At 47.5% G+C, this 27,594-nt stretch overlaps 1 protein-coding gene across 1 annotated transcript in view; it reads right to left on the reverse strand.

Annotated features, from left to right (window-relative positions):
• Nucleotides 1-27,594, reverse strand: part of ASAP3 (ArfGAP with SH3 domain, ankyrin repeat and PH domain 3) — a 79,594-nt gene that overhangs the window by 4,653 nt on the left and 47,347 nt on the right. The window contains exons 7-24 of the mRNA XM_053268746.1: nucleotides 27,095-27,180; nucleotides 25,900-25,975; nucleotides 25,679-25,765; nucleotides 25,267-25,376; nucleotides 22,405-22,474; nucleotides 19,950-20,037; nucleotides 18,071-18,119; nucleotides 17,198-17,385; nucleotides 16,081-16,214; nucleotides 14,384-14,478; nucleotides 12,710-12,890; nucleotides 12,137-12,222; nucleotides 11,677-11,792; nucleotides 10,950-11,017; nucleotides 8,937-9,044; nucleotides 7,716-7,950; nucleotides 4,616-4,886; nucleotides 1,380-1,551 (exon numbers count right to left, since the gene is read on the reverse strand). Of these exons, the coding sequence (XP_053124721.1) occupies nucleotides 1,380-1,551; nucleotides 4,616-4,886; nucleotides 7,716-7,950; nucleotides 8,937-9,044; nucleotides 10,950-11,017; nucleotides 11,677-11,792; nucleotides 12,137-12,222; nucleotides 12,710-12,890; nucleotides 14,384-14,478; nucleotides 16,081-16,214; nucleotides 17,198-17,385; nucleotides 18,071-18,119; nucleotides 19,950-20,037; nucleotides 22,405-22,474; nucleotides 25,267-25,376; nucleotides 25,679-25,765; nucleotides 25,900-25,975; nucleotides 27,095-27,180 (2,220 nt within the window). The remainder of the gene's footprint in view (nucleotides 1-1,379; nucleotides 1,552-4,615; nucleotides 4,887-7,715; nucleotides 7,951-8,936; nucleotides 9,045-10,949; nucleotides 11,018-11,676; nucleotides 11,793-12,136; nucleotides 12,223-12,709; nucleotides 12,891-14,383; nucleotides 14,479-16,080; nucleotides 16,215-17,197; nucleotides 17,386-18,070; nucleotides 18,120-19,949; nucleotides 20,038-22,404; nucleotides 22,475-25,266; nucleotides 25,377-25,678; nucleotides 25,766-25,899; nucleotides 25,976-27,094; nucleotides 27,181-27,594) is intronic.

Genomic DNA, 27,594 nt, shown 5'->3' on the forward strand with positions numbered 1-27,594 from the left:
AGACTTTGAGGAGAAAGAGTGAGAGAAACAACCCCCATATGTGAAGCAAATCGCAGAGGGAGATTGCTGGCAAAGTTGGGGAGTTGTGGCAGTGGGGAGAGAAGAACAAGAGAGAGAGAAGAGGAGGGGGGAGCAGGTGACATGATGCCCCCCCCCTTTTTGGTGAATTTGCACAAGAGAGGGTCCTGCAAAACAAAAAAAGTGGCCAATTGCAACTGAAGGAGGTATTGCTGGTACCACTGCGCCACAGCACTGGGATTTTTTTTTTTTAAAGCTGATTGCAGAGGCTGCTTGTTATGTGCAAGAACAGTGCCGTTAAAAAAAAAAAAGGTCTGATTTCAAAAGCTGAGAGGCAGAAATCAGGGCTTGCAGGGGGAAAAATGACAGAGCAAGCCTGCAAGCAAACAGCAACTATTTTCTCATGCACATATGCAGCTTTAAACCTGAAACATCAAGAGGCGATCTGATTACAGGCTGTGGCTGTACCAACGTTCCCATATGCAAGACTGCGTCAAAACCCAGATCGTATGGATGGACTTCAATCCCATACATTGCAAAGCAATTTTAAGCTGTCGTCTGGAAAGCACCCAGCTCACTCAACACAGGCTAAAGGCATCCCCACACCCTGCAGAAGCTTGTTCAAAATGTGAGGAGTCAAGATTACTAACTAGGCCTGTATGCAGGACTGCCGGCAGGGGAGGAGAGATGTCGGAGGCACACTCCCTACCCAGATTCCGTCCCAAGGTAGGGAGGAAAACTGCCTTGCACATGATCATTCTTCCTGCCTCATAGGAAACAGAGGAAGCTATGCCCTGGTTGCATATGAAAGGGAGACTAGAAGTGTGAGCACTGTAAGATATTCCCCTCAGGGGATGGAGCTGCTCTGGGAAGAGCAACAAAGTTCCAAGTTCCCTCCCTGGCAGCATCTCCAAGATAGGGCCGAGAGAGATTCCTGACTGCAACCTTGGAGAAGCCGCTGCCAGTCTGTAAAGACAATACTGAGCTAGATAGACCAATGGTCTGACAGTATAAGGCAGCTCCCTATGTTCCTAAGCTGCCTTATCTAGCTCAGTATTGTCTACACAGACTGGCAGTGGCTTCTCCATGGTTGGAGGCAGGAGTCTCTCTCAGCCCTATCTTGGAGGTGCCAGGGAGGGAACTTGGAACCTTCTGCATGCAAGCAGGCAGGTGTTCTTCCCAGAGCATCCCCATCCCTAAGGGGAATATCTTACAGTGCTCACATGTAGTCTCCCATTCAAATGCAAACTAGGATGGATCCTGCTTAGCCAAGGGGACAATTCATACTTGCTACCACACTGAGCACGAATCCTACCCTGCCGGCAGTCATGTGAAGAAGCAAACGGCCTCGCACAACTCACCGGAGCAAACCTCCTTGGCATAGGCACAGGGGGAGGGTTTTGTGCCGGCACCGGAGACTTGAGGGAAGGCACTTCATCTGGGCCACCGGAGTTCTGTGGGGAAAGTGGAGAGCCGGAAGATTTGCCCATTGAACCGCTACTGATCCGTCGGTAAGATCGGGTTATCTCAGAGCTGCAGGGAGAGAGAGGAGGTTATGAAAATCACCACAGTGGTGGGAAATCCTTTTCTTACGGTTAGCCAAAGCATGTTATCAATGTATGTAGAACTAAGTAGGAGAGGTGGGGCAGCCATCGGGAACAAGAGCACAGTAAACACAGGGGGAAGGTACAGATAGAAGCAACAGCTACTAGGACATGCCTGTTATTTCAGCATGGAGTAGGAGCAGGAGGGACATCAGATGGATGTTGAAGTGGACTCCTCTAATAAAGGACTTCTGATATATTATATTACATATCAGACACACACACCACCCTTGCTAATTGAGCAAAGAGAAACCTTTTAAAGTGGTGATTCTCTCGTATTTAGCAGAGGGAGAGCAACTGGCCCTAACCAACTCCAGCACAGCATCCCTCCAGAAGCTGTTGCTGGTGTCTGCCTTATGTTTCTTTTTAAACTGTGAGCCCTCTGGGGACCGGAGACCATCTTATTTGTGTGTTATTTATTTTTATATGTAAACTGCTTTGGGAACTTTGGGTGAAGAGCAGTATATAAATATTCGTAGTAGTAGTACTCCTGCTTGATCCTTGAGTGGGTGCAAACCAAAGCAGCCCATTATTGTTTTCTTTACTGTGCTCACATGTAGTCGCCCATCCAAATGCAAACCAAGGTAGACCCTGCTTAGCAAAGGGGACATTTCATGCTTGCTGCCACAAAACTAGTCCTCCTCCCTGCTACAGGATACTTCCAATGGCAACATCAGAGGCAAACATGCAACCCTTTTTGCTAGAAAGGGAGAAGATTAGGAGACACACGAACACCTTGTGAAAGCATCCCAGGGCACGAACAGTCCATTGCATTAGCCAAAACTGGCACGGCCAAATGCAGGGTTCCTGAACCTTGGTTCCCCAGACATTGTTGGACTTCAACTCCCATCATTCCCAGCTGCAAAGGCATTTGTAGCTGGGGATGATGGGAGTTGAAGTTCAACAATGTCCGGGGAACGAAGGTTGAAAACCTCTGATCTAATAGAAAACACATGCAAACTCAGGAAAGTGGAGACCAGAGTCCAGCTATGAACATTCTAGAAGGCCTGGAGCTAACAGGATGCTGGCAGCCTCTCTTAAATCGGAATGTACCCAATGCACCAACCAAAGAGTTACTGCTGTGTGTATGATTATCATGGAGTAGTGATCTTCACTATTTTTCAAGTGGGGGGTGGGGTGCTCTTTGGCAAAAAAAAAAAAAAAAAAAAAAAAGCACACACACAAAACAAACAAACAAACAAAAAACCCCAAACCCTTTCAGTGTGAGAGCTATTTCCCACTGTGCTGACCTCTACCCAGTACTGCACTTTTCACAGTGCTGGGAGGGTCCTTTAAGAGAGAGGGAGCCCTCTCTCCAGAGCTCTAGGGGGGAAATGCTGGGAAAGGCTATACTCCCCAGCACTCTGTGTACTATGCCAAGATGGTGCTTTAAGAGCTTTAAGCCCTTAAAGCTAATGCATTGTGGTATTGTGGTAGTGAGCATGAATCTCGGAACCCCCTTCCTAAACAGGGTCCATCCTGGTTTGCATCTGAATAGGAGACTACATGTGAGCACTGGAAGATATTCCCCTTAGGGGACGGAGCCGCTCTGAGAAGAGCACCTGCCTGCTTGCCTACAGAAGGTTTCAAGTTCCCTCCCTGGCTTCTCCAAGATAGAGCTGAGAGAGACTCCTGCCTGTAACCTCGGAGAAGCTGCTGCCAGTCTGTGTAGACAATACGGAGCTAGAGGGGCCAAGGATCTGAATCGGTATAAGGCAGCTTCCTGTGTTTGTCCATTAAAGGAGCCCCCGGGAACTGGGCACAGTGCAGCACTGCACGGTGAGAACAGTTGCCTCTGCATGGTACCAGGTGACTGTGAAGAGCATTTAGCTTTGTCCGAAGCTTCGCACAGGCCCAGTAAACAGTGAGGGAGCCACCCGGTGGGGCTACCACTGGCCCCACGGCCTTACAATGGCAAACACTGCCACAGAGTGCTTTGTACACTGTCAAATATACAACACATAAAAGAGCAGAATAGAGAGTTGCCATGCACGTCGAAATTCCAGGTTTCACCCGGATTTTAAGCATCTTATCCAGATTGCTTAGGCCACCCAGATTTGTCTGGATTTTCACTTTCATTTTAAAAAAGGAAGCTAAGCTCTAGCACTTGTAGAGGTGGAGTTATGGAGCAAAATGTGCCGTCACTATTCTGCTCAAAAATTATTTTCAAGCCAATTTACACAGTATGCAAATTAGACACCCAGATTCGGAAAGCCAGAATATGGTAACCCTAGAGCAGAAAGATTCCAAGTTCACAGGGGGAGCAGGGGACACACAGATTGGTTTTATTGACAGAAATGTACAAGAGAACCTCAGAATTCACGGGGATTCAGTTCTCTGCAATTACTGCAGATAAGGAAACTGAATATTGAGTATTCACACAGACACAATTGTGTATGGGATTGCGGGGGTTAGGTTCCCGGAGGTTTTTTGTTTTTTTTTTAAGTGCCCAAAATGGTTTAAATTGCCCTAGAATTGCAGGGGAAAATGCCCTATTGTGCTCAGTCTGTCCCCAGCTGTCCAACAATGCTCCCCAAATGCTGCAATTTGTGTGGAGGTTTCTGTGTGTGGAAAAAAAAAATCATATTCTTCCTTAAAACAAAAACAACAGAAATGAGCCAGATAATGTCTCCGTTACAGAAAAATGGCAGGTGGAAGTGTCCTCAGAGCCCACCTCTGACCCTTGGATACATGAAAATGAACCCTTTTTTTGCTGTTTTTTTCCTGCATATATTGAGGTTGGGGCCCAATTACCCAACCACAGATATATGAGACCACGGATATCAGGTCCGCAATTAAATAGGTTCTCCTGTACTTGTAAATGACACTTCAGAAATGATATTGTTTTCCCTCATGCCTTTGGGATGCTCTCCCATTTTTCGTGCCTGTGGTAGGGTGCAGCTCCCAATTTCCCCCTTTCATGCACAACCAAGTGCAACCACTGGGAGATGCTGCTGCCAGTCCTCCTTACAATCAAAAGCCCCAGGTCCCACCTGAACTTGACTGGTGTGGCTTGCCCCTGCTCAGGGGATGTTCCAGGAGAAGGCTGCAGCGTTGACTGGTTTGGCTCCGATCTTCTTCTCTGCAACATGCTCTCCATTTCCGAGCGGGTCTCCCAGTAGGCTGTGCCTTTGACTTCTACAGAGTTACGGGAGGTAGACACCTGCCAAGGGGTGCCATTGTCCTGAACGCCAAGTGACGTGGAAGTGGATGAGTGCCGGCCGTCAGGGGCATCTGGCACCTGGGGCGAGGGCTCGGAGGAGTCTGGAAAGAAACAGAACATGGTCCCTCATCCAAGCACAAGCCCTGACATCTGAACTCTTCCATGGGCCTGTCCAGTCAAGTGTTTTTTGGAAAAATGAAAAGTGCACATTTCCCCATAGATCTCAACTCAAGGTCACAGTTCTGAATCCAATAACATTTTTCAGATGGTAGCGTTTTTCACCTGGGAGACTCCTGCCTGCAACTTTGGAGAAACCACTGCAAATCTGTGTAGACCGGGGGTGGGCAAACGTGGCCCTCTAGCTGTTTTTGGACTACAACTTCCATCATCCCTAGCCAAAATAAATTGTAGCTGGGGGTGGTGGGAGTTGTAGATCAACAAATTTGCTCACCCCTGGTGTAGGCAATACTGAGTGAGATGGACCAAGTCTGACTCAGTATAAGGAGGCTCCCTATGTTCCTATGAAATACCACTGCTTGGTATTTACACTGGCTGCCACTATGTCCTTGAAGCCAGGCTGGCCATTCATAGGAATAGCTGGGCTAAATGTCTGATCCTGTTAAGCCAGAAGTAATTTCCTTTCACCAGTCTTCAAGGATACACTTTTCAGCATCTGCAGGCAACTTAGGACTACACTCCTCACTTCCACTTTCCCTGCTTGTCTTAGGGTCCAATATGGCATTATGTGTAAATTTATACACTGTGTATTAGAGCTGTTAAAAACAGCTTTAAAAATGTTTTCTAAATGAGTACTGTCACATGACTAATGGATTCTTGATCAATTAAATATAGTAATTCTGCATAAATTTGCACATGAGAACATAGTTCTAAAGAAAAAGCTTTGGCTCTAGAGCAGTGTTTCTCAACCACCGGTCCCTGGACCGCTGCCGGTCCCCGAAGGCTTGAGTGCCGGTCCCTGACTGGGAGTCAACCCCCCCCCCACCCCCAACTGAAATCAAGGCACTCACTTCCTCAATTTTGCACATGGCACGGAAGAGGAAGAGTATCACGGAGGCATGGGACCCTTCTTGTGCCTTGCCTCCATGTGCTGCTGAGATCTTCCTACAGCTATCTTATTCCCTATCTTTACAGCTTCAAACTGTATGCAGTGCGGGGGCATGGAGGAAAAAGTATGGCAGTGGGCGCCACTTGAAGGGCTGCTGGTTCTTGCATGCTCATTATTTGCAGCCAAAGGTTGGTTGATTGAAACCCAGCTGCCTGTTGTGGTCAAGGCGCCTTGAGAGGGAACGCTGTTTCCCTTTTGCATCAGTGGGGCTTGCTTGTATGTTGTTTTCATTGGCCCCATGTAGCTTTTGAATTTTTCTAATGGCCCAACATACCCTCTCCACTGAGTAATCAGAAGCACCTCCACCCCCACCCCGCACATACTGAAGACATACTGGAGACAAATTTGTTCACCCAGGCTTTTAGATTCAGGGGTTCTCAACCTTGGGTACCCAGACATTGGTGGACTTCTACTCCCATAATCCCCAGCCATAATGGCCAAATGCCATTGTTGTTGGCGGTTATGGGAGTTTAACTGAGGGACCCAAGGTTAAGAACCCCTAATATTCCATGTTTGCAAAAGATTCCAAATTTAATTATTTTAATGCTTATATTATTTTCATTCTAAACTGCCCAGAGATGCATGTTTGGGGCAGTATAGAAGTCTGATAGATAGATAGATAGATAGATAGATAGATAGATAGATAGATAGATAGATAGATAGATAGATAGACTTGAAACCAACCCCTTTACTAACTGCTGGTCCGGGAAACTGCGCATGAAGAATGTAGCGGTCCTTGAAACTCTGCACGAAGAATTTAGCGGTCCTTGACTCCAAAAAGTTTGAGAAACACTGCTCTAGAGGATGCATGCCTGGGTCACAGAAGACATTTCGGAAGGGGCTATTTTTGATTATATTATCTTACGCTGTAATGCTTTATTTCAAAATAAAAGGGGAAAGGAAAAGGCATTCCCTGATCTCTCTCTCACAGGAGGGAAGGCCTCTTCTGAGACGATACTTGCCCTCTGCAGCTCTTAGAAATACTTACATCAAACATATTTTTAAAATCTATTGCTCAGTTAATCTAAGACATATTTTTATTTTATTGTATTTATTTATTATTTATTTTACATATTTTTATATCACCCAAAACTTAAGTCTCTGGGCAGTTTACAAGAAGATAACATTAAAACATTAGTTAAAAACAAAAACAAGAAATTTAAAACACAACAATTTAAAAATTTTAAAACAACATTAAAAACAATCAAAACAGTATCAGTTAAAAGCCTGGGTGAACAGATGCATCTTTGAAGACTTTTAAAAAGTTGTCAGAGATGGGGAGGCTCTTATTTCACTAGGGAGCGCATTCCAAAGCCTCAGGGCAGCAATGAAGGCCCTTCCCTGAGTAGCCACCAGACGAGCCAGTGACAAGTGCAGAAGGACCTCTCCTGATGATCTCAATGGGCGGTGGGGTTCATAACGAAAAAGACATTCTCTTAAATTGCACTGTTGCATTTTAACTGCCCTGTTGCATTTAGTTGCACTGTTCTTCCAAGTGATTTATCTAACTGATTAAACACGGCAGCACTAAAACCGGTAGCTTTGGGAGGGGGTGATTTGAGAGGAAAGCAGCAGCATGGGGAGGTGATGCTTTCTCCTCTTGCCAGTTCCCTACTCCAAATTAGGCTCCTCAGCAGCTTTTCTCCCTTCAGGATTTCAAATGCACGTTTTGTCCTCTGCATCTCTGCCCTCAACTGGCCCCACCTGAAGCAGCTTCCCTGGGGGGCGGGGGGGGGAAGCTGCAGCAAGAGGCACATTGGCACACAATGGGCAGTCAGCCCCATAGCGGCTTGGTTCTGCTTACCGGCAGCAGGTTTCGTCTTGCCGTTCCCTCGGGTGGGGTTTTTGACGGGCAGTGGTGGGGGGAGCTCCTCGCTGTTGGAGCTTCGCAGGCCAGGCCGAGAGGTGATCAGAACGGTCTCATAGGTCTTGTTGCTGATGTCCGTACCTGTACAGCTCCACCTGTTTGGAATGAAGAAGGCAGGCTGGCCTGTGGTTGGAGACGGCGAGGACCCCAAAGACCGTTGCAGTGGGCTCAGCTATTGGAGGAGATAACAGATCTCTCTTAGTACCCAAAGGGCTTCCAGTCGCCCGCAACTGCCCTGCAAGACTTCTGCTTTCACCTCACCATCCCGTTGCTTTTACTCTCACCAACCTGTCCCCAAGGAACCAGGTCCAAGCCTAGAATACAAAACTGTTCACACACAACTAGACTCCAGGGGTGGGCCAGGGCTAACTCAGGTAGGGCTGGTTGTGCGCAGTCCTGGGATCGCTTCCAATCCCCAGGTAGCCTTGCTTCCAAACCCAGACTAAAAGTGAGGTAGAAGGATGAGCACACACCTCCTTCCTCACTCCCAGATTGTGTGGGTGCTTGGGCTGCTGATAGTTCCTCCAGGGCTGCCGGCAGCCATCTTTTCCATAGAGCTGGGGGGATGGAGTGTCCCAGCAGCAGGAATGTTCCCAAGGCATGGTGCTGCTCACGCAGTGCATTGTGGGATTCCTGGTAGCCCAGTTGCCTTTCCCACTCGGGGGGCAGAACCCCGTTTCAGCTGTGGTCATGTGGGAAAAGGCAAGTAGACTCCTGCCTCCTACCCAGCCTGGATTGGAGGCATGCCTTCAATTCTTGGTTGTGGGCTTTCCAAAGGCACTTGGTAAACCACTGTGGGAAAGAGGATGCTGGACTGAATTGGGCCTTGGGCCTGATCTAACAAGACTCCTCTTGTAGAAGACCAAAATTTAGAATCCTGTTGAATGCCCTTATCGGGTCCTTCCTTGTACAGCCTAGGCTGCCCTTGTAGGCCCAGCACTTTGGGAGACAGACTGATATTCCAACCATAGGTTCCCATTTACTGGGAGCAGGCAGCCCTCAGAAAACAGCAGCAGGACAGGAGAGCCTCACTACATCCATAACCCTTCTGTCCGGAGAGAGAAGGGCACGAGACTATTAGGGCCTGGGGCAAAAGACAATACGAGACACAGACACAGAACGAGACACAGAATTGCACCAAACTTCTCAGCACAGCACCTTCTCGTCCAACTCATCTTCACTGTCATAGGAAAACTCCTGAGGGGCTTCCCAATCATAGTCCACATGTATCTGTGGAGCCAGCCTCCCTGCTTGTGCCTGCTCCAACTGTAATAAAAGGGGACAGGGAGAAAAAAACCCGTGGTCAACTAGGAAGGTCCTTCTGCTTCTTCAGAGACCAAGCACCATTCCTCATCTTGCACAAGGGAAATCTGGGCCTGCTACTGTTGTGCCAGCTAGTGGTCCCTCTAATTTTTTTTCATCTCTGTGCGGAATGAGTTTTCTTCTGGGCAGCAGTCTCAAGGCAGTGTGTGCGCATGTGCATTCAGAGTGGGGCCTTCTTGATTAAACCTGAGTGGGATCTAAAAGTGACTGAGAAAACATCAAAAAACATGTGAGCGTGCGCACGCGTGCACACCTTAGAGCAGTGGTTCTCAACGTGTGGGTCCCCAGATGTGGCTGAACTACAACTCCCAGCATCCCTAACCAAAGGTCAAGGGGGCTAGGGATGCTGGGAGTTGTAGTTCAGCAACATCTGGGGACCCACACGTTGAGAACCACTGCCTTAGAGGGAACACTGGTGCCAGCAGATAAGGTTCCTTGCCAGGGGCCGAAATGAAGAGACACGCACACAGTGGAAGGTGAATAAATGTCATCTAATCCGAGAGATCAAGGGGTAAAAAGCGTACATCCCTGGAAACACAGACTACTGGGGATCCTGTTACAATAGGGGATGTGGCTCTTGGCAGAGGTCCTAGGCACTTGCACACTAGTCGATCAGTGAGATCCAATTAGCCTTTTATAGTTGGTGACAAATAAGCTTCACCTGCTGGCGGACAGGCACACACGAGCAAAGCATGGCCCACACAGCTATCAATTCCGCTAATGAGTCAGCTCCTCAAACAATGTACCTGTATGATCCAGGTGTTTGTTCACAAATGCCTATCAAATCTACTCTTTCAGGTGTACATAGGAACAAAGGAAGCTGCCTTCTGCTGAGTCAGACCACTGGTCCACCTAGCTCAGTATGACTGGAAGAGGCTCTCCAGGGTTCCAGGCAGGAGTCTCTCCCAGCCCTACCTGGAGTTTCTGCCAGGGAGTGGACCTGGGGCCTTCTGCATGCAAAGCAGGTGCTCTACCCCTGAGCTACGGCCCCATTCCCTAAAGGATCTTACAGCAGATAGCGCTCACAATATACCAGTGAATATGCCCTTCCACTGCAGAGAGGGAAGATATTATCTTCTCTTTCAGTGCTCTAAACACGTTTCAAGGGTGCCGGAAGCCAGCGAATTACAACAAGGTCTAGACCAGGGATTCTCAACGTTGGGTCCCCAGATGTTATTGGACTTCAACTCCCATAATCCCCAACCAAAGGCCACTGGGGCTGGGGATTATGGGAGTTGAAGTCCAATAACATCTGGGGACCCAACGTTGAGAATCCCTGCTCTAGAAGATGGCACTTCCTGAGATAAAATGTTGGACCCTGGGGAAAGAAAGCACTCATGGGCCCTCCCCGACCCTCATTCCCCATTGTGACACACAGACAGTCACAAAGCCACCCTGTTTTATGTACAAATTAATACCGCTGATCAGCCAATGCAGGAAGATCTCGTTTTGTCATTTTGCTTATGACAAAATGCCCTTCAGCTGGGTTTGTTACTTGTTTCTTTACTAGAAGTCACATTAGTGCGCCTTGCCTGGTGTTTGTGTGCATGTGCGTGTGTGCACAGAAACGTTGCCAAGCTGTGAAAAAAGGTGTGCTATTGTGCAAAATATGTATGTGTGCGCGGGGCAAGGATTTCAAAACTTCTGCATGAAGCAAGGGAATCGGCCCCTGGGGATTCATCTCGCTTCTTTGGTCCAACCCTATGGCCAGAGTCCCCACTCCCAACTCTACCCTCTCTGCTGAACAACCCTAAATAGTTTCCCTCTCCTGAATAAGCACCTGATGTTGTACTTCACACAGATAACACACACTCACATATGCACACGCACACACACCCTGCCACCTACCAAATCTTCACACTCTGTGTGCTTGTATTTCCTGGCCACATCTAGAGGGGTGTCTCCTGCTGCGTTCACTGGAGAGAGAGAGAGAGAGAGAGAGAGAGAGAGAGAGAGAGAGAGAGAGAGCAAGTTTCTGAATCAGTACCCAGATCAGCCAGAACTGCTCTCATGATCTTTGTGGGTATGCTCAGAAACCTCCTGAAGCAGTGAGTTCCACTGTTTTTCAAGCAGGGGCCACTCTAGCAAACAACAACAACAACAACATGTGAGAGCCATTTCCCCCTGAGCTGACCTCTGCACTGTACTGCACTTTTCTCAGTGCTGGGAGGGCCCTTTAAGAGAGACGATGCCTTCTTTTAAGAGCTCTTGGAGGAAAGCCCCGGGAAGGGCAATAATTCCCAGAACTCTCTGCAAACCTTCCAAGATGGCGCAGGGGCTCAAGAGGGCTCTGTTTGGCGTCTGGTGTCTGGCGTCACCCGGCAAAATCGACAGTTTGGGACATGCCTTGTGGTCCCTTCCAGCATCTCCAGTTGCCCCAACCCTTAACAGGAGTGTGCAGAGACTCTGTGCCTAGACATGCTCAACTGGTCAGCACTATATTATTAGGGGCATGGAGGTTAATACTAGAGAGCTCACAATCCTCATGCATCTTAGCCCTTTAACCTTTGAACTGGTGGCTCTTACATTAGTACGGCTAGTCTCTCCTCCTCACAGGCCAGAAAGGGTATCCTACCTGCAGTTATAGTTGCCTTCCCTTTCAGTAGCAACTTGAGACAATTGGGCTGATTGTACTGGGCTCCATAGTGCAGGGCTGTATTCCCGTCTTGCGTGGGCCTATCCAGGTTCCCCCTGTGTGAACACAGGCAGAAAGTGAAGGGCAAAATTCAGCTTCCACATTAAAAATAAATTTTAAAAGCCAAGTCTCTAGCTCTCATGGTGAAGCTCTTACCATACCCACCTATCCCCTTTCCTCTCACCTCTTTCCTTTATCAGAAAGACAACCAAATTAGCAGGGAGTTGCAAATTTTTTGAATAAATTTCACTAAATTAGAATATGCAAATATGCCCTATTTACCCGAAAACACAATTTTACATGTTGAATTCTGACATAATTTCTTTGTGCAGAATTTGGGCAACGTGTATGGGCGAGAAACAATACAAGACACACAGTCCTATTGCAGTCTGAAGCTTACCCATTCTGAATTATGAAATCCACCAGCGGAAGGGAGGACTTGTTGGCAAAGCGCACAGCCAGGTGCAGGGCCCGTTCGCCTTGCTCCTATCAGGAGAGAAAGAGAAGCAACACTCTGCAAATCTTTCTGTGCCAGAGCTGGGCTCACGTGGGCTCAGTCAGGTCACAGAAGGAAAAATCAAAGGTAAAGGACCTAAAGGAGTCAGGGTTGTGAGCCGCATAGCTAGAATTCTGCAGGAATCTTAAAATGTCCTCCTTAAAACGCAGTGCCCACAACTGGACACACTATTGCAAGTGAGATCTAACCAGTGCAGAATGGAGTGGATGACCAATGAAACCAAAAGGAGAAAAAGTGGAGAACCACAGAAGGCTTTTTTAACTAGGAAAGTCTTCACAGCTCATTTGCAAGAGCCAGCCTTTGGACAGAACAATACTGCTCCAAAAAGGTGCTCAGTCACTGTTAGACAGAGGTCAACCCAGTCCAACGGCAACAACATTTTTTACCGCTCTCCTTTTATATTTCTTAAATAGGTTTATGCACCTCTTGTTCTTTTGAGAATGTTATTCCACTTACCTGGCCTTCAGGGCTGGCAAGAGGCTTGGATAGATCATGACCCTCTGCAAAGGCCTGGAGCAAAGCCAAGAGATCCCTGCTCCGGAGAGCTTCCCAGAGGCGACAAGGGTCATCCTTGCCTGCTTTGTGGACGTAGGTGCGCTCCATGTACTTTGCCATGATGAATTCCTTCCGTGCATTCCTGCATGAATGACAAAGAGAGGATTCTCAAAACGGTGTCTGTTGATCAGAGAGATGGCTGCAAGAATGCAAGAAGAGCCCCACCGGGGCAGTCTAGAGACTTTTCTGGACCATCATCCTGCTTTCTATAACCAGGGTACGATCATCATAATGTGACCAGCCCATTGCTATATATATTCCAGGATGCAGCACAGGCCTTCAGATTTTGATCAGGGGTGCAGAACAATTATGAGGACACATTATGCAAAGACATAGCTCCCTTGAGAAGTCCATCATGTTGGGAAAAGTTGAAGGAAAGAGAAGAAGAGGATGCCCAGCAGCAAGGTGGATGGACTTGATCATGACAGCAATGAAGGCACCACTGAGAGACCTTAAATACCAAGTTGAAGACAGATCAGCCTGGAGAGAATCTATCTATGTGGTCGCTAAGAGTCGACACCGACTTGACAGCACTCAATCAATCAATCAATCAATCAATCAGAACAACTGGTCTTATGGTAGCAAGCATAAATTGTTCCCTTTGCTAAGCAGGGTCTGCCCTGGTTTACTTCTGAATGGGAGACTACACATGAGCACTGTAAGGAATCCCTTAGGGGATGGGGCTACTCTGGGGAGAGCATTTGCATGCTTGCATGCAGAACGTTCCAAGTTCCCTCCCTGGCAGCATCTCCAAGACAGGACTGAGAGAGATTCCTGCCTGTAACCTTGGAGAAACTGCTGTCAGTCTGTGTAGACAATATTGAGCTAGCTGGACCAATGGTCTGACTCGGTAGAAGGCAGCTTCCTATGTAACTGTTTTGATTCAACTTATCTTACATACTTATAATCCTGCTTTAGTGGCCTTGAGACACTCTCAAAGCAGCTTACAAAGATTCTCCCAATAAGTTCAGAACAAGTCACAGAAATAACTTGATATTCACATGGTGTCCTATGTGGTGGGGAAAAGGTGAAAAAAGGGTTAAAACCACATATTTGTGGGTTGGAGGGTGGCTGGAAATTACCTCGGAGGTGATTTCCAGCTGCCATTTTGAGTTCAGCAGAGATTAGAAGCCATTTAATGGCTCATTTTAAATGAAAACAACACAATTTTGGGGCAATTTTCTACTTGGGGGGGCATTGCCACACTGCTGGAGACCAATGGAGCACAGTAGGCCACTTCCCCTCACGTTTCTAGAGCCATTTCACCCCTCTTTTTTTGACATTTACCCCAACCTCTGGGAACCTAACCCCCAGATTTCCACTGCCCCAATTATTCAGTATTCACAGTTTCTGAATCCGCAGTAGCAGCAGAGAACGGAACCCTGGCAAATACTGAGGTTCTCCTCAGTAAGCCCTCTGTCCCAAGCCGCGCTCATTCACCTTCCTTCCTTCCCATCGGTCCAGACACAACAGACACCACCACCAGTTCTGACAACTGATGGTCCTCCAGGCTCGCCTTAAAGAGGCTCTCCACCCCCACTCCCTTTTCTAGCACCCACTTCAGCTTCTACTTACATGTCGCTGCTTGAGGAGGGTTTGAGGCTGCTTTGTGCCGGCAAGGTGGCCTCCATGACTTCATTAAACTTGGCATTTCCAATGCTGACTGCCAGCTGTGAGTGAGAAAGGAAATCTGTCACTGGAGGGAAAGTTGACCCCAGGCTCACAGAGACCCCTGCTACTTGGGCAAGGAGGCACTGTTGGAATGCAGAGAGAGAGAGTGAGTGAAACCTTCAGGTCACTCACACAATCAAAAACTGTGCTCTATCTGGGTTTTGGAGCTGTGTGTGCTCCCAATTTTCGGTTGTATGGAAGCAAGGTAAGGGGGAAACCCAGGTAGAAGTCATTGTGTGGAAGCCAGGTAGGAGGAAAAGCTACCCAGGTTATCCTCCTACCTTGCTTCCACACAATCACTTCTACCTCGGTTTCCCTCTTACCTTGCTTCCACACAACTGAAAATGGGGAGCACACACAGCTCCCAGACCCAGGTAGAACACAGTTTTTGATACCCAGGTAGAACACTCAAGACCTCCTTGAGTGACTGACAAGTTGCAAATTGGTTGGATGTTTGGGTTTGAGAATCTTCTGGCTCTGAATCCAGCAGCTTGAGAGCAGGCAAGGTTTGTTCTGTGCTTGTACAGTATAGGTTATAATAAGAAATGAAGCTGGAAGAATGTCTCTCAAATACATTGTAATTACGTGACTAGTACTGCTAATATTCATATACTGCTTTCAATACAACTTCTCAAAGCGGTTTACATAGAATAAATAAATAAATAAATAAATAAATAACACGGTCCAGCATCTACAAAGGGCTCGCAGTATATAATGAAACAAAAAGGTGGACACCATTAACAACCACTGGAGAGATGCTGTGTTGGGGACAACAAAAGAGAAGAGAATCACTACTTTCAAAGGTGCCTCTTTGCTCAGTTAACAGAGGTAAGCATCGGCTAGACTCACTGAGAGCTGCTACTTAACGAAATCTTAAAAATAAGTTGTCTGAGTCCAGGATAACAACCTCAAACTACGCCAAATACAGTATTAATTTGTAGTCCTCAAATAATTTCAATGGGCACCCTTTAAAGCAGTGATCCTCATATTTAGGACGGGGAGAGTAATGGTCCCTATTCAGCCCAGCATAGTGTCCATCCAGTGGCTGCTGGTGAGGTCTACTTTGACTTTCTTTTTAGATGGTGAGCCCTTTTGGGACAGGGGACCATCTTATTCCTTTTTCTACGTAAACCACTTACTTTTAGGACTTGCTTTTGCTGAAAAGCAATATATAAATATTCTTCATCAACAAATGCAAACACACACACACACACACACACACACACACACACACACACAGGGTCAAGGACAGGCAGAGGAGTTTGCCATCACCAGGTATGTTAGTAACAAACATGGCAGTAAGAAAGGAAAGATTGTGCTGTTGAGTCAGTGTCAACTCCTGGTGCCCACAGAGCCCTGTGATTTTCTTGGCAGAATACGGGAGGGGTTGACCATTGCCTCCTCCCATGCAGTATGAGATGATGCCTTTCAGCACCTTCCTATATCGCTGCTGCCCGATATAGGAGTTTCCCATATTCTGAGAAACACACCAGCGGAGATTTGAACCAACAGCCTCCCGCTCTCTAGGCAGGTTGCTTCCCTGCTGTTGAGGTGGCCCCAACATGGCAGTAGAGAAATGCAAATCCGAAAGGCATGCTTACCAGCAGTTCAGAAGTGCTGAGTACATCAAGTGTCAGTGACTGAATGCGGGAGTAGTGCACCCCCAGCTCACGGTGGATCCCAGAACACTCAATACATGTCAGGATGCCGAGGTTGGTCGAAAGCCAGGTGGGGTCTGCAAGAGAGGAGCTGAGTTCAGATGCGTGGCACACAAATGATATTTCCTTCCCATCTCGACTTGCCCCTAAACACAGTCTCCACTCCTTACTGCATGCTGAACATTCTGCATTTCCCACAAAGCTCTAAATCAGGGGTGAACAAAATGTGGCACTCCAGCTGTTGTTGACCTACAATTCCCATCAAGCACAGCCACACTTTATTGTGGCTGGGGATGATAGGAGTTGTAGTTCAGCAGCAGCTAGAGGGTCACGTTTGCCCACCCCTAGTCAAAACCGACATAGGAAGCGGCTGCCTACTGAGTCAGACCACTGGTCCATCTAGTTCAGTATTGCCTACACTGACAGGCACTGGCTTTCCAAGGTTTCAGGCACCAGTCTCTCCCAGCCCTACCTGGCAATATCAGCAAGCGAACCTGGGACCTTCTGCATGCTCTACCACGGAGCTATGGCCCTATCCCTTAAGCAGAATGTCTTACAACAAGACAGTGCTCACAGAGGAGCACATAGGAAGCTGCCATATACTGAGCAATTGGTCCATCTAGCACTGGCAGCAGCTTCTCCCAGGTGGCAGGCAGGAATCACTCTCAGCCCTCTCTTGGAGATGCTGCCAGGGAGGGAACTGGGAACCTTCTGCTCTTCCCAGAGTGGCTCCATCCCCTAAGGGGAATATCTTCCAGTGCTCACCCATTCAAATGCAACCAGGGCGGACCCATCCAAATGCAAACCAGGGTGGCTACAAAATGCAAACTCTCCTTCGCATAGGGGACAATTCATGTCTGCTACCACAAGACTAGCTCTCCTCCCCAGACCAAAGATGCTCTGAAATCCAAGGTGTGGTGTGAGGATTGAGCCAAGAGCCTGTGAGACAGGAGACCAATTCTCAAGGAACTGGATGCAAAGGTCTTCCCCCAGTGTCTTCATTTCTTTCTATTAGGAGGAGGAAAGAGGAAGGATCTGCACAGAAGGACCGCTGGCCTACCTGGAGCACCGCAGTCACAGCATTGCCTGTTGCCTGGCATGTTCTTCACCTCACCAATGACCAGCTTGGTGAGTTCCTGCAGTCCGCCATCTGCCATGCCCCCAGCCGAGGACACACAGCCTCCGGGGTCTCCCTTGAAAGCATTGCTGAGTGCCTCATCCTTGCTGTTCTGAAGCACTGACACCCACCTGGCCACACAGCAGGACAGAACGTCAATCAGAGATCCAAGTGGTGAAAGGACGAGAGCACGGGCAAGGGAAAATACAGCAACACAGAAAGCAGCCTTCTAGCGAGTCAGACCCTTGGTCCATCTAGCTCAGGATTGTCTACACTGACTGGCAGCATCTCTCCAAGGTTTCGAGCAGGAGTCTCTCCCAGCCCTACCTGGAGGTGCTGCCAGGGAGTGAACCTGGGGCCTTCTGCGTGCAAAGTGGCTGCAACAGAGAAAGCTGCCTTATAGGAAGATGCTCTGCCACTGAGCAATCGAAGAGTTCACACCCCTTAATTTGAAGCCCAGAGCCAGAAAAGGGCTACTAGGGTCTGTTCACATGATCTGTTTGATGCAATTAGGCTTACACAATGACCTACCTGGTTTTATCTTTTGTATAACCTCTTCACCTGAAACTTCATGTTTATGTGTTTCAGGATGTGTTTTTAGGGCCTATCTAAAGTTTGTTCTTAGGATCATGACATATTTGTATTAGAGTAACAACAGAGCAAAGCAGCAGCTGTGGATAACGAGGCATTAAGTCTATGGCAATTGTGGGGTTAGGTTCCTGCAGGGCAAAAGAGTCCTGGCTAAAATAACTGCAATTTTAATAAAAATGGTTAAAATAACTGCAATGAAGTGCTCTTCTCGTGTTCCTAACTTACGCAATACACTCTTGCTCATCTTCTGCTTGGAAGTGGTAAGTCCTGTTATCTGTAAAGTGGGGAAGAGAACACAGAAGCAAGATTCAGAATCTATGACTACGACGGATATTTCTATACCGCTTTTCAACAAAAGTTCCCAAAGCAGTTTACACACAAATAAATAAATAAATACATACATACATACATACATACGGCTCCCTGTCCCCAAAGGGCTCACAATCTAAAAAGAAACATAAGATAGACACCAGCAACAGCCACTGGAGGGATGCTGTGCTGAGGATGGATCGGGCCATTGAATCTGAACATTTGAAACCGCCTCATGCCAAGTTGGGCCATTGGCTCGTCCAGTCCAGTACTGCCTACTTTGGCTGGCAACAGCTCCCTAGGGTCGTATAGGATCTTTCCCAATCCTACACCCTGAGACCTTTCAACTCTGTGCAAAGGGTGGATATCCCATTTCTCAACTATCAGATCCTCAAAGCCGTTGACAACATTTCCAAATATAATTTTAAACTTCTTTTTTTTAACCACCACCCCCTTCGCCATCTTGCTCTGCAACATCTACACGGGTCAGGTAAGAGCACAGAAAGCTGCCTTATACCAAGTCAGAACATGGATTCCTCTAGCTCAGTATTGTCGACACTAATCCGTCTTTCCCAGCCATACTTGGATATGCTGCCAGGGATCGAACCTGCAGCCTTCTGCAAGCAAAGCAGATACTCTGCCACTGAGCGACAGCTCCATCCCACAGAGGATGCTGCCTTTGACTGAGTCAGACCCTTGGTCCATCTAGCTCAGTATTGCCTGTACTGATGGCAGTGGCTCTCCAAGGGGTTCCAGCTACGGTGGATTAACGTAGTAGCAAAAGTAGCATTTGCTCAAGGCCCCGCACGCCCGGCTTCCAACTGGGAATTAAAGTTAAAACTTTGCCTGTTTCATTTGGTCCATGTTAGATAAAATATCCCACCAGGACAACAATGATCATGGGGGCGGGGTAAAGCAAGGCATGGGCAGCCTTCCCCTGCCTTCCTGCCCAACCGGTAGGTCGTGTGAATGGGCCCAGCACAGCATTTATCCAGTGGCTGTGTTGCTGGTGCCTACCACATTTTTCTTTTTAGAGTGTGAGCCCTTTGGAGACAGAGAATCATCGATCCACTCTTTATTTTTCTATGTAAACCACTTTGAGAATTTTGATTGAAAAACAGTATATAAATGTTCACTGTTGTTGTAGTAAGTGTGAGTTTGTGGCTTGGTCTCCCATACTGCAAAATATAGCAAATGAAAAAAATTGAATTACTTTACTATGCAAGTAAATAATTTATGTTTTAATATTTATGTGCATTTTAAAAAATTTAGGGCCCCTTTATGCTACAGGCCCCGCACTAGCTTAACCCGGCCCTGGATTCCAGGCAGGACTCTCTCCCAGACCTACCTGGAGATGCTGCCACGGATTGAACCGGGGACCTTCTGCATGCAAAGCAGATGCTCTGCCATTGAGCTGAGGCCCCATCCTCCGTCAGGGAGATCAGCAGGGAGTTTTCACCCAGCCCATTATTCCTCAACAGGCCCTACTGCTTTAGAATTAAGTTCACTTGAAATACATCTTAGGAGAAATATACTACTGTATTTACCTGAATATAAGACTAGGGTTTTTCCAAGTTCTTTGATCTTAGAAACTGGGGGACTGTCTTAAATTCAGAGTCTTGTTCCATTTGGGTAAATAGGTACAAGCAGTATTTAACCTCTGTTTTTAAGGGTGTCATCCTAAATTCAGATTTGTTTTCTATTTGGGTAAATACACAATACAGAAGTGGCTTTGTGACAGCAGGAATTGGAGGACAGCAAGTGCCTGGCACTGTGTGGCAAGCTCTTTACTTACGTGTCACAAGATCAAAGGACTTTTTATCCTCTGGATGAGGCCTCACTTGACAAGTCAACAGGTTTAGCTTTACAGGGGGCCGGTTGATCTGTGAAGGGGAAAAAAAAAAGGCGGACACACGCTACAATGACAAGTATTTATATACCACTTTTCAGCAAAAGTTCTTGCAACCTAAAAGGAAATATAAGGTGGACACCAGCAACAACCACTGGAGGGATGCTGTGCTGGGGATGGGCAGGGCCAGTTGCTCTCCCCCTGCTTAATAAAGATAGTCACCACTTTCAAAAGGTGCTTCTTTGCTCAGTTAGTAGGGGACAAAGGCTACTGGTTAATGAACTGATACATATTAGGCTGGTTCTCATGACTAATGATAGTCCTACCCAACAGCCCCACCCAACGACACTTGTCCTACCCAAACTTGAGAGCCGTGTGCACTCCCGTTTTGTGATCGTGTGCAAGTAAATAACAAGGTAGCAGGAGGCAGGGAAAGTGATCGTCTGTGAGGCTCCTGCTGGGGAGAAGAGCTCCATCCTACCCTGCTGGTCTTAATCAGGTAGCGAGAGAAGCCCTCCTACCCAGAGGGAGCCTCGCAGACGATCACTTCCCCTGCCTCCTACTACCTTGTTGTTGACTTGAACACAATCACAAAATGGGGACACACCGCTCCCAAACTTGGATAGGACAAGTGTCATTGGGTCGGGCCAGTTCCTCTCCCCCTGCTAAAGAGAAGATAATCACCACTTGAAAAGTGGTGCCTCTTCTGTTCAGTTAGCAAGGAACAACTAAGGCACTTCATGCTGCTGGTGAAGTCCACAGAAACCTTACACTGCATTGTACCTGTTAGTCTTTTAAGGTGCTACAAATAGGGTTAGGATAGGGTTTACGTCGGCATGGGTAGTACTAACACTCACCACAGGAGGGCGTATTCAACCAACACCCTTAACACGCAACATTGGTTAAGACCACTCCATGGTTCCCTTTTTAACACATCAAAATGTGTAATCTGGGCCTGATTCAACGCAGGATCAGGAATCCACAGCAACCAGGGAAAGGTGACTGCAACCACCACCAAGAATGGGGGAAATCTGTGGACCGCCACGCCACCAGAAGCAACAAAGGATAGGAACAAGCGAGGCGGCAGAACACTTGTGAAAAAACTCCATGAGAGAGAAAGAAAAGGGAGGCACCTTCAAAAGAGAGAAGGGTCCTGGGAATAAAAGAGAGAGGCACGAGAACGGGCCCGAGCTTTCTGCCAACAGCAGGCCTCGCCATCTTTAATGGAGTGGCCAAAGAGCAGTGAGGCAAGCTGAGAGAGGTGAAGAGAGTTGTTACCATGTGGGGACAGTATTAGAGGCCGAAAGGGTTTGCTTTTGGATCCAAGGCAACCTCCTGCAGCAGGTCTGCACAACCTAAGGCCCGGGGACCGGATCCGGCCCATGGGGACTTTTCTGCTGGCTTGCAGGTAGGACTATCCTGCAGCAACAGCAGGAACCATGAAGAGTTCTTGGCCTGTTCAATGCATAATGCTCAATGCAGCTGGCTGCTGGAGACCAGATGTCCCTGTTCACTGACACCATCCTGCTTTCCCTTCGCCTTTCCCCCGATTCCCAATGCTCTGTCCCAGCGCTTCCATTAATATTTTTAATAGTTAATTTTAACGTAATAATTGATATGCTGAAAATTGACCTTGGCCCTTTCACACCAAGTCATGGCCAGGTCCAGACACTTGAGTTGGGCACCCCTGTACTGTGACATCGAGAGGGTGGTGGTTACTATAGGCCCATTCACACATTATGTTCAACACTCGTACAATGAGTGTACAGTGTACACAGGTACAGCCATTCATATATATGTAATGCTGAATGCGGGTACAGCAGTACACTTGCTATCTGTACCCTGCATTTGAAGGCTTGTATTCAGGTTCACTTTTAAAAGGAACACAAGGACAGTCATTCACAGAAACACATGGATGAAGAGTATGGATATCTGTACACTTGTACAGTATAATGCCTGAACTGGGTTTATGACAGCTAATGCATCGTTTGGTCTTGAAACATTTGCAGAAGAAACTAAAGTCCCAGAGGCAATGGCTCCTTGAGTTGCAAACAGAAGCATTTGTGCAAAAAGGCACTCCTTTGGTGAAAAATTTCAGAAGCCATTCATAAGCTGTGCTCTGAACATTTCCCCTGCTAACTGAGCAAAGAGGCACTTGGAGATTCTCTTTATTGAGCAAGGGGAGAGCAACTGGCCCGATCCATCCCCAGCACAGCATCCCTCCACTGGCTGTTGCCGGTGTCTATCTTATGTTTCTTTTTAGATTGCGAGCCCTTTGGGGACAGGGAGCCATTTTATTTATTTCTATCTCTGTAAACCGCTTGGGGAACTTATGTTGCAAAATGGTAAATATTTGTCATATCTGTATTCATATTTCATCAGACTTCTCAGTTCCACTTACGGTGCTGTGTGAGATGGTGAGGCATCCGTATTTCACCCCACACTTCCTCTTCTGCCACACTTTCCGAATCCTAAGACAGCAAGAGAGGAGGCAAGGATATCCTGTTTACGGGAGAGTATTGCCACCGGAAGCCACACACTGCAACAGTGACACCTCCCCTGTCATCCAGCTGTCCCCAACAGTTGTGTCTCTAACACAGGGGTTCCCACCTGCTGCTGAGCTACAACTTCCACCACTCCCAGTCACAATAAATGGTGGCTGGGGATGATGGGAGTTGTAGTTCAGCAATGTCTGGAGTACCACAGGTTGGGAACCCCCCCGCCTCACAGATGCTATGGTAACTGGAAGAAAAGGGCCATCTCCTGAAAGCCACCTCTGCCAACAGAAGCCATATCACAGGTGTAGTTATAATTGAAGGCGGTGGTGGGAGAACAGGACAAATGTACCTGGGCCCATGAGAGAGAGGGGCCCTAAGGCTGGGAAACAGCCCACTCTCTGCTCTCCCCTCCCGCCGCCCTGACTCATTGGCAAGCTGCTGGCTCCTGATCAGTGGGGAGAGGGTGGTAATATTTGTACAGGGGCCTGAGAAAAGGCTCAGTTTTTCATTATGTCCACACAGTTCTTCTGCAGCAAAGACATGGGGTGGGGGCGGCTGAGTGGAGAAGACGACAGAGGGCCCAACGGCCCATCTTCACTTCTTGTTCCAGGGCCCACTCCAACCTTGCAATGCCCCGAGTCAGATTCTGCACCCCACTAAGAACTGCCAAGAGGGAGGCTGACAGATCACCATTGAGCATGATCTGCTGGGAAGTTCTCCTGCACACACACCCTGAAAAGGTGAACAAGCTGTGGCCAACAGCATGGTAGCAGATTGTATGTGAACAACAACAACAACAACAAAAAGGATGGTTAGATAAGCTATAAACATAGGAAGTTGCCCCAAACCGAGTCAGGCCACTGGTCCATCTAGCTCAGCACAGTCTACTCTGGCAGTGGTTCTTCAGGGTTTCAGACAGGGGTCCTATCTGGAGACGCCAGGGATTGAACCTAAGGCGGCGGTGGTGGTGGATTTATTCATTATTGATTCCCAGATGTTGACTACAACTCCCATCATCCCTAGCTGCAATGGCCTTTGGCTGGGGATGATGTGAGTTGTAGGTAACATCTGGGAATCCCTGTTACAAGGAACACTGCCTAGGACCTTTGAGGGTGCATAGCGGATGCCCTACCACCGAGTGCCCCTACGGCAGAGGTGGCCAGCCTGAGGCGCTGTAGCTGTTCTGGGCGACAACGCCCATCTTCCTCGGCTGCAGTGAATCATGTGGGGAGGGGGGAGATGGGATGCAGTTGACCACTGGGATGGTCAGCTGCAACCCTGGCATTCATAGTGCCTTAAAGAGACAAGGCGAAGGAAGAACAGGCGTATCCTCTGCAGGGTGTTTTTTGCACAGGGCTTTTAGCTCACGCCTCCTCTGGAATGGGGGGGGGGGTGTCTACATATTGGGCAGATTTACCCCAAAGTCCCTGCGAGCTATCGGGGAGCACTTCACACACAATTCGGGTTTTTCATTGCATGTTAGAGTGTAGCCTGATTTATATCCAGGGTTTTTAAAAAAATCACTTTTTGTACTGTTGTTTTTGGGGGGCAACTTTGAACTCACAGTAAGCCGGCAGTGAAGCCTGCTGTGTGAAAATATGATCACTGTAGCTAGAATTCCCTATGCTAACTATTGGAAAATTAATTTAATTCCATCATTAGAAGAGTGATAACTTAAACTTTGGGAATATGCATCAATGGCCAAGATTACTCCATACATAAAAAACAAATCAGAGGATAAATTTGTTTCAATGTGGGAACCATTTATATATTATAATTTGTTTCATGGTTTAATGCCACATCCAAGATTTTGATTTTTTTTTTGTAAGCTAGGCTATAAGTTCTATATCTTTTGATGGTTGTATCAATGCATAGATATGTTACTCAGCAACCATTGGGTTAGAATGAATTGTTAGATATGATAGGGAACTGGAATCCAAGTTGATGTATTTGATGATCGTGGGATGTCATATGTGGTTTTTTTTCTTTTTTAAAAAATATTTCTTTAAATAAATAATTTTTTAAAAAGAAAAAAAGAAAATGGCAACCTTGGCTCTCCACAATGTGGGCAGGGACGATGGGAGTTGTCATTCAGCAACAACTGGAGAGCCAAGGTCACCCCCCCGTACAGTAAAAACTGAGTCGCTGTGTTGCATGTGTGCTGATGCACTTGGAGCTGACTTGGCACTGGGACAATAAGTGAAGATAAGCCCCTGGGCCCTCTGTCTTCTTCTCCACCCCCTCATGCCTTTGCTGCACAATCACTATGTGGACCGTGATAAAATGAGCTCTTCCTCATGCGGGCAGGTGTGCACACTGTTGGAATCAGCCACCCACGTGAAAAGGATCGCCCCCATCAGCACAGCCAGCCAGCCAGCCAGCCCTCTTGTTGGGTGACCACAGGAGCCAGTCATCAGCCATAGCCAACACAGGTGACAAGGATCGCCTGAGTGAGAGGAGGCACCCACCACCTGGGCAGGTGAAAGCCAGTCTTCACCTCTGGAGCCCCTAATCCAGGGGTGGGGAACCTTGGCACTCCAGCTGTTGTTGAACTACAACTCTTATTGTGGCTGGGGATGATGGGAGTTGTCGTTCAACAACAGCTGGAGTGCCAAGGTTCCCCACCCCTGCCCTAATCCCTGGGCCAGCCCCGAATGTGGGAATGGCCGCTGATCTGATCACACCTCCAGAACATTTCAGATGGATCAATCCTTGCAAGATGCAAGAGCCCTTGAAAATGAAGCATGATCATTGTAGCTTCTTACCCATCGCTTTTCTTGTGCAGAAAACCCGACTTCTCGGTCCCATACTGTTTGTTGCCTTGGTACTGATGGATACTGTATCCACTGCCAGAGTTCTTCCTATTCAGGTTTTCCTGAATTTGCCAAAATGCAGACAAATTCAGAATACTCTTGAGTACATGAGCATGAAAATATTTTTGACAACTAAGAAAAATGCTAAGTAATCAGACAGCAGATTCTTTTAAAAAAATTCCTTCCCTTTCCTACAAACCCATAGGTGGCAGCCTTCTTAAGAAGAGGCATCCCTGGTTCTACCACACTGAAGGGAATGCCTCTTCTGTGTAAAACACAATGGTAGAGTGCTTTGTAATTCAGCATTATCGTTTTATTAATATGCAACCCTTACGTTGATTCACAGGGCAAAGAGAGAGCTCACCCCTTTGTTCTCCAGCTGCAGGATGCCTCTGAGGGAGTCTCGGATCCGAGTGAGCTGTTTCACCTCCTCTTCCTTGGCCTGGTGAAGCTAAAAACAGAGCAAGCAGCTAAACAAGAGGCACAGAGGCCTGTCCTATTCCTAAGTCCTTGCAAACTGCATGCTTCCTTAGGTTAGTAACTCTTTGCAAACACATTATGAGAAAAGGCTCACGAATGACTTACCGCATGTAGAGACACAGCTAGCTTTTCAATGAATGGATACAGGTTCTGAGATGCTTTCCAGCCGTCTTGGAAGAAACTGGAAGTGGTTTTAATCAGCACAGAGATATTTTAAAAGCAGAGGGGGGAGGGAGGGAGAAAGAGAGAGTGAGAATATCCTCAAGTTACTTTGTACTGCCATAATACTACTTAACGTTTCTCTAGTGCTTTCAAGCGTTAAAAGCACTTTGCACATGCTGCCTTATAATCTTTACAACAACCCTAAGCTTTACATCCAAATGGAAAACAGCATTAAAAACAAAGTTGCATCATCTTGGTACATCCCAGGAAGAACTTACAGGGCGGGGATTCTGCATCTCCTCATTTACAAGCTGGTCTTGTGGTAGCAAGCAAAAATTGTCCCCTTTGCTAAGCAGGGTCTGCCTCTGTTTACATTTGAATGGGAGGCTTCATGCTGTAAGATATTCCTGTTAGGGGATGAGGCCATAGCTCAATGGAAGAGCATCTGCTTTGCATGCAGAAGGTCCCAGGTTCAGTCCCTGACAGCATCTCCAGGTAAGGCTGGAAAAGCCTCCTGCCGAAAGAGAGCTTCTGCTGGGTAGTCTAGACAATACTGTACTAGATGGACCAACGGTCATAGGAACAGAGGCAGTGCCAGATACCTAGTCAGACCCTTGGTCCATCTAGCTCAGTATTGTCTACGCAGACTGGCAGCAGTTTCTCCAAAGTTACAGGCAGGAGTCTCTCTCAGCCCTATCTGTGAAGGAACTTGGAATCTTCTGCATGGAAGCCTGCAGGTGCTCTCCCCAGAGCGGCCCCATTCCCTAAGGGGAAGATCTTACAATGCTCACAGGGGTCGTCTCCCATTTAAATGCAAACCAGGAGGTGGACCCTGCTTAGCAAAAGAGGACCATCCATGCTTGCTGCCACAAGACCAGCTCTCCTACTCAGTATGGCAGCTTCCGAAGTTTCTCTTTCTGAAAATCAGGGGCCAAGTAGAACTCCAAAGTATAAGAAACATCATGACAATCGACAGAGAAATTGCACATTAGTTTCCTAGAATGAAACACTTTCTATACAGGAATTTCATCGCACCGGAAGCAGCCTCAAGAGCGAAAGCAAAAGTGACTGGACAACTGGCATGCGGAAACCTTTCACCTTTCAACAAATGCCAACCTGAGTTTCTCAGGGCACTCACTTGTGCTGCGCATGATAGAACTTGATAAGGCTCTGTAAGAAGTCTGGCCCTTGCTTCGTTTGGCTCTCATTGGCTTTCAGAAGGTACTAGGTGGAAGAAGAAGAAGAGACGGCAAACATCAGGTTAGAACAGGGCCACTCGACTTCAGCCCTCCTGCAGATGCTGGCCTACAACTCCCATAATCCCTGGCTACTGGCCACTGTGGCTGAGGATTATGGGAATCGTAGTCCAAAAACAGCTGGGAGGCACTAAATTGAGCAGGCCTGAGTTAGAATCTAATGACAGGCTTAAAGTAGGGCTTTAATCCCCACCTAATGGCGCAGTGGGGACAGAGGACCATGTTAAAAAAACCCCAAAACATAAAAGGTAGAGCGCAACAGCCACGGAAGGGATACTGTTTTGGTGCTGGATAAGGCCAGCTCTAAAATATAGAAGGAAACATCACTTTAAAAAGGTGCCTCTTTGCTCAGTTAGCAGAACAATTCCTGGAGAAAGCTGAT

The sequence above is a fragment of the Hemicordylus capensis genome, chromosome 7 (assembly GCF_027244095.1).
Source record: "Hemicordylus capensis ecotype Gifberg chromosome 7, rHemCap1.1.pri, whole genome shotgun sequence".
Classification (NCBI taxonomy): Eukaryota; Metazoa; Chordata; class Lepidosauria; order Squamata; family Cordylidae; genus Hemicordylus; species Hemicordylus capensis.